This window comes from Aquarana catesbeiana, linkage group LG06, assembly GCF_042186555.1.
Source record: "Aquarana catesbeiana isolate 2022-GZ linkage group LG06, ASM4218655v1, whole genome shotgun sequence".
Taxonomy (NCBI): domain Eukaryota; kingdom Metazoa; phylum Chordata; class Amphibia; order Anura; family Ranidae; genus Aquarana; species Aquarana catesbeiana.
Window position 1 is genome coordinate 283,263,830 of NC_133329.1, and position 12,053 is coordinate 283,275,882.

At 40.5% G+C, this 12,053-nt stretch overlaps 1 protein-coding gene across 3 annotated transcripts in view; it reads left to right on the top strand.

Moving 5' to 3' along the window:
• PIKFYVE (phosphoinositide kinase, FYVE-type zinc finger containing) overlaps window positions 1-12,053 on the top strand; it is a 455,233-nt gene that overhangs the window by 318,987 nt on the left and 124,193 nt on the right. For all 3 annotated transcript variants that reach the window (XM_073633422.1, XM_073633423.1, XM_073633424.1), the window contains 3 exons: window positions 1,324-1,444; window positions 3,846-3,941; window positions 8,714-8,797. In XM_073633422.1, the coding sequence (XP_073489523.1) occupies window positions 1,324-1,444; window positions 3,846-3,941; window positions 8,714-8,797 (301 nt within the window). The remainder of the gene's footprint in view (window positions 1-1,323; window positions 1,445-3,845; window positions 3,942-8,713; window positions 8,798-12,053) is intronic.

A 12,053-nucleotide genomic window follows, 5' to 3' on the forward strand; every position in this document is an offset into this window, starting at 1 on the left:
TCTACCCTCAAGTTGTAAAGCGCTATATAAATCCTGTATAATAATAACCATAATAATAAAAATTTCATCATAACAATGGGGAAAATAACAGCTATCAAGACCAAGGATGCTGCCCACAAATCATTGGTCCTTATAGCACTTGATAGGATTGTTGCAGTTCCTAAGGTTGGCCATACATCATACAATTATCTTGTACAAGTTTCCCAAAACCATACAATATGAGGTCAAACCCAAACAATTTAAATTTGTATGCAAGCAAACAGACCCTTACACTACATAGTTGAAGGTAAAGCTAAAGGAAATTGAATAAGAAAATTGTATAATGTATGGCCAGAATTAATGATAGTCCTGTGCACAATAGGGGGAGGTTGGTAGCGCTTAAAAGAGAAGTATGGGATTGTTTTTTTCCCCCCATAATCATACTTACCTAGGCGGATGCAGCATGGGACAGATGCTGCATCTGTCCCCCGCTGTCTCTGCACTGAGAACTGAGCTATCGAACACCGCCAATGGTTCGGTTCTCTCGGCTCCCCGAGCATAGAGCTGCTGGCTGTCAATCAGCAGCTCTCCTGCTCTGCTCCTCCGCTCATTGGAGCGCTGGGCTGTGGAGTGACCGTCTCAGTGGCTTGCTGAGGGGCTGAGACAGCCATCAGTCCAGGCACCTGACGAATCCAGACTCCCACAGTTGGGATGATGCGGTGCCTGGACTGATTTGTGTGATATCCGCAGAGACTGGATTTCAGACCGCTGTCTGCTGAAAATGGGTTACAGGAGTGCAAAACGAATTGCACTCCTGTGACCCTTAGGAGAAGCTCAGGCTTGACTTCACCTTTAAAGGCCAGTGGTGATAGAGATTAGTAACAAATTACTGCTGCTTTATCCTGCTGATTAGAGACAGTCGCCTTCAAAGAATGCTATTTTTGATGTGTTTTAAAAAGGTTGTTTTAGAATCCAGTGATCTGACCACTATTTCCAAATTCTGGTGATGCATATGGTTTTAGTATTGAATTACCCTACCAACATATCTTTGGAGTGTGGGAGGATACAGAGTACCCGGAGGAAACCAACAAAGGCCCAGGGAGAACATGCAAACACCAGGCAATTAGTGCCTTGGCTGGGATTCAAACCAACGACCCCAGTGCAATGCTAACCACTTAGCCACTGTGCTTTCACTGTGGTCTATTGATAACTGCACACGAGATTCACCCGACTTTCACCCAAGATTCACATTTTTATAACTAGCTTCAACTGGTCAAATGTCTACATCCTGACATTTATAAATAAACGACTTTCATTTGCAAAACTTTTTTTTTTTTTTTGTAGATGTGTTTGATGGGCATTTGTTAGGATCAACCGACAGTCAAGTGAAGGAGAAATCCACAATGAAAGCAATTTTTGCTAATCTGCTTCCTGGAAACAATTACAATCCAATTCCACTGCCTTTGTAAGTATTCTGATGCCCTCTGGGAAATGAGAGGGTGCAAAGGAAATTAGTTATTCAGCCAGGTGCTCACCAAAATGACTATAAATTGCAGAAGTTACAATAGGGGCAACTGTACACTTCCAACTGCAGTTGTCATGTAGTGATAACATCTCTTACAGCTAAGGTATATGTAAACTACTTGTATAGCAGACATAAGGTGTTTAAAACTAGCTTCTGTACTTCACATTGGTATAAGGAATTGTCTTGGTGCAGATGTTTCAAGATTTTTATTTAGCTATATAAAGCTTTTTCGCCCAGTGGGGATAGCTTCCCCTGCCTGGAACAGACAATTGCTCGGCAGCAGGGGTTCCCCTGTCGGCACTGTCTTTGTTGATGGGGGAATTGTGCGATTTTTTTTTTTTTTTTTTTTTTTTTGCAGGAAAGAAATTTACACAGTCTATGGCCTGCCTTATATATTATATTATATATTATTATTATTATATATATTATTATATAGGGTCAAATATGTGTATATATTATACATATTTGACCCTATGTCAGATCTTGAAGATCTGTAAAAGTAAATCTTGTAAACAATAGTTGAATGAGTTTCCTTTGATTACATCAGATAACTGACTCTATACACAGTCACATTGCTTGTGTTCAGTTTCCATCTGCTAGCCTTGATCTTAAGGCCCCTTTCACACGAACAGATAGAATTGTGCTTTTAGCTGCGGATTTTCTAGTTTTCTACCGCAGCTAAAAGCACACAATGCTAAATCTTAAAGAAGCAGGAATTTCCCCGTGGGGTTTTCGGGCAGCAATTTGAGAGTCGCAGACAGTATTTTATAAAAATAAATTTTTATTTTTAATTAGACAAAGGAGAAATGAACAACACTATATTAAAGTTAAAACATGAGCTCTGGTTTACAAATACATGAGACTACTAGAAAAAGGAAAAATGAATGGACAAGGATAAAAAAATACAATTATTGTAACTTGTAGTAAAGTTATGATGATGCCGTCCAATGTACAGGAGAAAAAAATCCCCAATGCATTTCAACCCAAGAAATTTTGCGGTCTTCTTCAGGGGGTTCACTTATTTCCTCTCCTCTCCTCACCTCACTACTCAAGAGTTGCCAGCCCTGGGTGCGCTGCAGGGTGGAGGACTCCATGCTGCATACTTTAGAGGATATATAGCCTCCAAAAAATTACCAAAATAACCAGGTCTAGCCTCTATCCCCTTGCGGGGCGCCCAAACACCTGTGACCACTTGTAAGCTCTATACTCGGGGGCGACTCCCTTCAGGGTGGAGGTGGAAGCGAGCGTGACTTTTCCAAGCATTTTCCAGGAACATCAAGGGAAAACTATTTGCAATCGTTGTGTGTATTTTAACAAGCAATCTCTGGTTAAGTGAGCCTATTTCAAGTAGAGGAAATAAGTAAATCCCCTGAAGAAGACCGCAAAATTTCTTAGGTTGAAATGCATTGGGGCTTTTTTTCTCCTGTACATTGGACGGCATCACCATAACTTTAATACAACAAGTTGACATAATTGTATTTTATTATCCTTGTCCATTCATTTTTCCTTTTTCTAGTAGTCTCACGTATTCGTAAACCAGAGCTCATGTTTTAACTTTAATATAGTGATGTTCATTTGTTTTTTGTCTAATTAAAAATAAAAAAAATATTTTTATAAAATACTGTCTGCGACTCTCAAATTGCTGCCTGAAAACCACACGGGGAATTTCCTGCTTGTTTAAGATTTACCATATAGGGGTGTGCAGCTTCCTATGGCCTCATTCACACTGCGTTTAGCTGCGATTTTGTTACATTCGGTTTGGTGCGGATAGAAAAAATAGAATTGACTGCTTCCAGGAGCGATTTAGCGCAGCTATCTGCACATAACTACAGGTAATCGCAGTGTACTATTTCTCCTGCGGATAGCAGTGGCAACAAGGAAAGAAAATTAACAGGAAGCACATCAGAAATGACCAGAATGTTCCAAACGCAGCCGCGTGTAAACGCAGGTAATCTCACTGTACAAATGCAGCTGATCACAGTGCCTGGAGTGGAGTCTTGAATTTCACAGAACATATTAATATGCTTTTAACTGCGGCAGAACAGCCGTCCGTGTGAAAGGCGCCTAAAACCTACTGTTTCAAGGTGTTGATTGACGAAGGCTTTAATGATGGAGTTTAATGTTATGTTCGGTTGTAAAACATTGGACAATTTTACTGCCCTTTAATTTAGTGTTAAGTGTACATGAAATGCATTAGATTGAGGTTCTAATTTTTTTTTCAGAATTTATGCCATAAAAATGCCTGTAGCGTGTTTAGTTTACTTAGTTCTTGTCTGTACCTTCAGAAGATTAATGAGCTGATAAATTATGGTTTATTCTGCCCTTTCTTGCTTTGCTGCAGTGATCCAGATAAACACTATTTAATGTATGAGCATGAGCGAGTTCCTATAGCCGTATGTGAGAAGGAGCCAAGTTCTATCATAGCCTTTGCTCTCAGGTATGCTACAATAATTGATTTTACTTAGCAATTAAAAATGCACTTAAATGATCAACACTGCATGTAGCAATGTAATTACGGCTGATTAATATTCCCCTGTCACTGTGTTACTATTTTTAACTGAAGCATAGGTAGGTAGTCCATTTAAATTTTAAATCTGTATTAAATGGTTTAATCTGTATTTTTGCTCTTCTTTTACAAGGGCAGGATACTGTGTGTGTGTGTGTGTGTGTGTGTGTGTGTGTGTGTGTGTGTGTGTGTGTGTGTGTGTGTGTGTGTGTGATCTCATCCAGCAATCCCTCTCCATGGGGGTTTACTGCATCAGTCTGCCATATTCTTCGAAATTGCATAACATTCAACAAGTAGAGTTTTCTTGTTTCAGTAACAGCTGAGCATACCTGGCAACAGAGGGCCCAGTGTATGCAAATACACCTGGTAATCTCAAATAATGCAGAGATTATTAATAATGTTCATATAAAGAAACATCTGGGTCGCAGTGACCATGACCTAATTTAAATTTAATGTGAACTGTAAACCACAAACATACTGGAAAAATAAAAACCCTTAACTTTAGGAGAACACATTTTTCAAGGCTGAGGGCTACTGTTCAAAATTTTAGATGTGGCTATGATGTCCAGGATCCTATGTGGCTCACGGCCAAAGTTAGTGTCACTAAACCATCATAAAAAAAACTATCAATAAATGCCTTTATTATATGCTGTTCATACTCAGTCACTATGAGCTTTGTTGTCTGTATTGTGCAAAAATCCTGGTTGATCCTGCCTTATCACATCTGAGTAAGGATGAGCTCAGGTGTGTTCATAACCCGCACGTGCAGGGCCCGCCAGAAAGTCGGCATTGCACAGCGCTAATCACAGGAAGCGAGACATTTCGCGATCTCTGCAGCCGCGGATCGGGAAAATGTCTCTCTGCCTGTGATTAGCGCTGGGCAGTGCCGACTTCCTGGCGGGCTCTGCACGTGTGGGTTGCAAACATGCCTGAGCTCATCCTTGCATCTGAGTAGCCCATGTGACTATAGAGTCGCAAATGTGGGCATATACACAGTGGTAAATGACAGCCCACTCCCTCCCTCCTCTATGCCCCCTAACCAGCTAAACACAATGGTTGTTATTAAATGTAGATCGATGGAGGCTTCACCTCCCTGTTCTAAAGCCTCATACACGAGATCGGTTTTTCCAACGGGAAATGTGTGATGACACATTTGATGATGTTGGTGGAAAATACAATCGTTTGTACGCTCCATCGGTCAATTGTTGTCGGTTTTTCCACGGACAAATGTTGGAAGGCAGGTTTTAAAATTTTCTGCGGGCAAATGTCTGTTGTAGGATTTTCCGAGCATGTGTACATAAGTCAGTCGGACAAAAGTACAAACACGTATGCTCGGAAGCAAGGATGAGCCAGAATCGGTCGGTCTTGTAAACCAGCATTCATAATGGAGAATTAACATTCGTGACGTGGCAAATTATGAAATCTCGAAATGCAGCGCACATTCTCTTCTTCTTTAATGGGAGAATAATGAAGCTGCTTTGCTGGTGATACTGATGGCGTTTATGCAAACAAATTTTCAAAGGCTTTTTTTTTCTAGTGATATCAAGAAGAATATTATGCTTTTTTTATTTATTTTTGGGCAAGTTACCACAACACCATTATCTCCTAGTTTTTAAGATCAAAGATACAACTATGTTGGTGTCCCTTGTTAATTTTACATTATATTTTTTTTAAATGTAACTGCCTACTCCCAAACTGTCATTTGAAGTAAAACACATAGCCAAGTATTATTCTGCACAATTTTTTTTATTGTGCATTAAAAAAAGAAAACAAATAAAATTAGACATGCAATCTGCCAATAGAACTTAACCAAAAAATGCATTCTACGCATCCAAAAATATAGAAAATATATCAAATCATCATTCAGCCAAAAAATAAAATAAAAGCCTCATGAATGTGTCCTGCTTCTTAATATAGGGGGTCAACAATGCCAAGAGTTGGTGAAAGCAGGGGTCTGTCATCCGGAGATAATTCCGAAAAACATCTGGATTATTCTCCTGGAGCTCCTGCAGCAAAGGCATATGACATAATTGGTCACGATTAATAAAGCAACCAATTTTTGGTCCAAGAACTCCTCCTCCTCCTCCTTTTCCTGGACTGGGGTCAAATAAACATAACATGTTATCTCCTCCGATTCCGCAACATGTCTGGTTGACGAGCGGCCGTTAAGAAATGAACTGAAAAGCGCAAATTAACACTCGCCAAACTTCTACTAACAGGAAATTGGCAGAAGGAGCCCAAAGGGTGGCGCTAAAGAGTTGAAAAACCACGTAGTACGTCAGTACGTTCGTGTTTGTTGGCCAACAATTCCTTGTTGTTGTGTGCAAGACAAAATCCAGGCACACGCCTATGGACAAAAGTCTGAGGTTTTGTCTGCAGAAAATCTGATCGTATGTACGAGGCTTAAGACACAGGCTGGAGGGTTGTGACTGGTGTAGAAACCATTCCACGACATGTTACAAAAAAACAAAAAACACTAAGATTTAATTTCAAATATACAGTAAGGTCCATAAATATTGGGACATCGACACCATTCTAATCTTTTTGGCTCTATACACCACCACAATGTATTTGAAATGAAACGAACAAGATGTGCTCTAACTGCAGACTTTTAGCTTTAATTTGAGGGTATTTACATCCAAATCAGGTGAACGGTGTAGGAATTACAACAGTTTGTATATGTGCCTCCCACTTTTTAAGGGACCAAAAGTAATTGGACAGAATAACAATCATCCATCAAACTTTCACTTTTTAATACTTGGTTGCAAATCCTTTGCAGTCAATTACAGCCTGAAGTCTGGAATGCATAGACATCACCAGACGCTGGGTTTCATCCCTGGTGATGCTCTGCCAGGCCTCTACTGCAACTGTCTTCAGTTCCTGCTTGTTCTTGGGGCATTTTCCCTTCAGTTTTGTCTTCAAGTGAAATGCATGCTCATTCGGATTCAGGTCATGTGATTGACTTGGCCATTGCATAACATTCCACTTCTTTCCCTTAAAAAAACTCTTTGGTTGCTTTCGCAGTATGCTTCGGGTCATTGTCCATCTGCACTGTGAAGCATTGTCCAATGAGTTCTGAAGCATTTTGCTGAATATGAGCAGATAATATTGCCCAAAACACTTCAGAATTCATCCTGCTGCATTTGTCAGCAGTCACATCATCAATAAATACAAGAGAACCAGTTCCATTGGCAGCCATACATGTCCACGCCATGACACTACCACTACCATGCTTTACTGATGAGGTGGTATGCTTTGGATCATGAGCAGTTCCTTTCCTTCTCCATACTCTTCTCTTCCCATCACTGTGGTACAAGTTAATCTTAGTCTCATCTGTCCATAGGATGTTGTTCCAGAACTGTGAAGATTTGTTTTAGATGTTGTTTGGCAAACTAATCTGGCCTTCCTGTTTTTGAGGCTCACCATTGGTTTACATCTTGTGGTGAACCCTCTGTATTTACTCTGGTGAAGTCTTCACTTGATTGTTGACTTTGACACACATACACCTACCTCCTGGAGAGTGTTCTTGATCTGGCCAACTGTTGTGAATGGTGTTTTCTTCACCAGGGAAAGAATTCTTCGGTCATCCATCAGTTGTTTTCCATGGTCTTCCGGGTCTTTTGGTGTTGCTGAGCTCACCGGTGCGTTCTTTCTTTTTAAGGATGTTCCAAGCAGTTGATTTGGCCACACCTAATGTTTTTGCTATCTCTCTGATGGGTTTGTTTTGTTTTTTCAGCCTAATGATGGCTTGCTTCGCTGATGGTGACAGCTCTTTGGATCTCGTATTGAGAGTTGAGAGCAACAGATTCCAAATGCAAATAGCACATTTGAAATCAACTCTGGACCTATTATCTGCTCCTTGTAAATGGGAAAATGAGTGAATAACACACACCTGGCCATGGAACAGCTGAGCAGCCAATTGTCCCATTACGTTTGGTCCCTTAAAAAGTGAGAGGCGCTTATACAAACTGTTGTAATTCCTACACCGTTCACCTGATTTGGATGTAAATACCCTCAAATTATAGCTGAAAGTCTGCAGTTAAAGCACATCTTGTTCGTTTCATTTCAAATCCATTGTGGTGGTGTATAGAGCCAAAAAGATTAGAATTGTGTTGATGTCCCAATAGTTATGGACCTGACTGTATATATTTGTATGCTGATTTAAAACTGTTTATTGATAATCATTATTTTTACTCTGTATCCCAAAGGCATTTTTAATTTTTATTTTATTTGATACATGTGACCAACAGCAGAGGACTAGAAGCTCCTCCTGCTTATGTTTTCCTGCAGACAGGCTGGGAAAGATCTGGGTCATGTGACTGCTTTCTATCAATTAGGAAAAAGGTACTTCGATATTCTTATAAGCTTGTGTCATCATCCCCATACAGAAAGAGGAGATTCTGTAAATTAAACAGTGTATATTTAGTATCACTTTAAGTTTTGTAGGTCCATAAAATATTTGTTGATTGGAATGTTATGTGGATACATTTTTTTTGTACTTCTATGCCTGCTTAATCAACTTTAGTTTACATATTTAGGACAAAATGTTCAAAGCTGTTTACTGTGCAAGTTAGCTTTGTGGCTACAAAAACAAACATTTAGTAGGGTACATTATGTGCTGTTGAGTTTTAGGAAGCAATTCTAGTTGATTTAAAAGTTTATTTTATTTCTAAAGCTATATGCATATATTTTTTTTTCCTTAGCTGTAAAGAATATAGGAATGCACTGGATGATTTGTCCAAAGCATCTGTGAAGAGCTGTGTAGAAGAAGCTTTTCTTCCTACCAGGTACGTTCATCATTTTAAATGTTTGTCATTGTTTTATATTCCCTTTTTATAACCAGGAAGAAATCTATCAGGGTGTGAACTAAAGTATTTGTTTCATTCTGTGTATCTCTGTGCAGTATTTATGATAGAATGTGTAATGAGCCTAACATCTGCAGGACTTTGCTGAGATGGCAGAATGTTCAGGTCATATTCCCAGTGGAAGCAATTATTACTTTGTCATTTGTAGAGCAGAAGTGTTCTATTTATTTTTTTTTATTTGAAACTGTATTATGAAAAGTTGGTTGCTCAAAAAGCACATGTTTAAAAAACTGAATACACATATAATTGAGGGAAGAGGTTTATTCGTAATAAATACCTGTAGTGAAATTGCTCCTTAATAACCATGTTAAAGTGGCAGTAAACCGAGCCAAGCAAAAAAAAAAAAAATATTCCCCTGCAAGATAATGGAATAATGTGCTAGTATGCATCGCTTACTAGCACATTATGAAATACTTGCCTTGGAACGAAGCCCTCCAGCAGTGCACTGTCACCACCGAGGCTTACATCTTCCCCTGGTCTTCCTTCCAGGTTTCGCGAGCTCCAGCTGTGAGTGGCTGGGGCCGTGATGACGTCACTCCTGCGCATGCACACGGGAGGCTCTTTCATGAAGTTGTGAACATCTGGCATGGTATGCCGGGCTGTCAGAACACATGCACCTGTGATGTCACCGGCTGCATCCAGTGTCAATATTTCCTAAACACCGCAAGTTTAGAAGATATTGACTGTCCCTACAGGTAAGCCTTATAGGCTTATCTGTAGCTACAATTTAGAAAACTTCACTACCACTTTTTAATATTATGCCATATTTTACCCTGTTATAGTTTTTTATTTTGAAGTTAAATTAGTGTATTTTCAATAAGGTTGAACTCGCACTAGAACGGACAGCTGCTGGAGTGTTTTACCTTTCTGGCAGCTGTCCGTTCCAGACTGGGGTAAGGGGCAGGGAGGTGTGCTTTTACGCCTGTCATCGTATTATGTGTAAATTTACCCTGAATGCATAATAGTTTTATGCAATCTGTCTTCAGCATTGATCATTTAAAAAGAAAATATTTTGTATGTGAATAATATATGTTCTCAAAGTGTTTTTTTTTTTTTTTTTTAAAGAGCTCAATAGCTCAAACTGAAAAACACATGAATAAACATGTAGAATAAACAGAGCAGTGACTTCAGTGGGATTTGTCCAAGTTTCAGGCAGCACAGTGTGCCTGAAGCATAACACCCTTTGCTGTGCTCTTCCTTTAAGAATTGTATAGTGCTCTAGTGCTCTAGTGCTCCGTTAAAAATGCACCATGGATATTTAATCAGAGAGGAATAACCCAACATAGAAGGGAAAAAAAGTGTGGAGGAATCATAATGGACTTCCAGCACCTTCTGAATGATTTGAAGAGGTCTAAATCGCATCTAACTTATTCATAAGTGCATATAGTCTTTTATTTATTTATTTTTTTGGTTTGGACTGGCAGTCATTGCATCATTTATTATATTACAAAGAAAACAATACACCAATTAGTGTTAAATCAAATTGAAGCATGTAGAACATTGTGTTTTCTTTATCATACATGGGACACAGAGCACCATAGTAATCACTGTGGGTATATAGGCACCTTCAGGTGATGGACACCTGGGCGTACAGCAGCAGTTTGTACATAAATTTTTTTCTCCTGCGCCAAGGCAGTGGAGACGGTCTCCGCCGTCAGACTCTAGAGGAAAACCTCAGGGTCAGGCCCAGGCACAGAAGAAGGCCTGTGGCCGGAAACCTGCAAAGCAGAATCCTAAAGCCTCATTATGAAGGGGCGCCCCCCCTTGTCAGAGTGGGGGGAAGACTTCTGCAATACTCAGAAGTCTGGCAAGAGGAAATTCAGGACAGATGGGTCATCTCCACGGTGTCTCTAGGATAGAAACTAGAATTTCGGGAGTTTCCACCGTCTCGTTTTCTGAGGTCAAACGTTCCCAAAGATCCAGGAAAAAGGCAATCTCTGTTTCGAGCACTAGACCGATTACTGGTTCAGGGGGTGATTATACAGATCCCCACAGAAGAGCAAGGTTTGGCGTTATATTCAAACCTCTTTACAGTACCAAAACCAAATGGAGATGTCAGACCCATTCTAGATCTAAAGAATCTAAATCAGTTCCTGAAGATCCTCTCCTTTTGCATGGAGTCGATCAGGTCAGTGATTTTTTTTTTATCCTACAAGGAGGAGAACTTCTGGTGTCTATTGCCATCAGGGATGCATATCTGCAGGTCCCTATATTTCCCGCTCACCAAAGATTTCTGCGGTTCGAGGTAGAACAGCAGCATTTTCGGTTTGTAGCCTTGCCCTTCGGGCTAGATACAGCACCCCAGGTGTTTACAAAAGTGCTGGCCCCACCTCCTAGCCAGGTTAAGTGCACAGGGCATAACAGTCTTGGCGTACCTAGGCGATCTATTGCTAATAGACCAGTCGGTGGCTCGTTTGGAGCAAAGTGTATGCATTACAACCAGTTACCTGGAAAGTCTAGGTTGGATTCTCAACCTAGAGAAGTCTTCCTTAAAACCACTTATAAGGCTGGATTACTTGGGCCTAATCATAAGCACAGCCCAGAAAAAGGTGTTCTTGTTTCAGGCAAAGATCAATTCCAAAAGAGAGCTGGTGCGGATGGACAGGTCGAAAGGAGATCCCTCCATTGGCCTTTGCATGAGGTTGTTAGGAAAGATGGTGGCTTCATTTGAAGCGGTTCCCTATGCCCAGTTCCATTTGAGACTTACAAAACCGTATCCTGTCTGCTTGGAAAAAAACGATTCAAGCTTTAGAGTTGCCAATGCGTCTGTCCCCAAGGGTGTCCCATAGCTTCAGTTGGTGGTTACTAACCCAGAATCTGCTGAAAGGAAAATCCTTCAGACCAATTATCTGGAAAGTGGTAACGACAGATTCCAGCCTTTCAGGCTGGGGAGCAGTATAAGAAAAGACAACTGTCCAGGGACAGTGGTCAAGAACCGAAAGAGCCTTGCCCATCAACATCCTAGCGATTCGGGCATTGCGTCTGGCTCTGAAGGCATGGACTTTCAGGTTATGGGATTGTCCTGTCAGGATCCAATCCGACAATGCCACAGCTGTGGCCTATATCAATCACCAAGGGGGCACCAAGAGTCTCGAAGCGCAGAGAGATGAACCATATTCTAACTTGGGCAGAAAGGAATGTTCCGTGCCTATCGGCAGTCTTCATTCCGGGAGTAGAG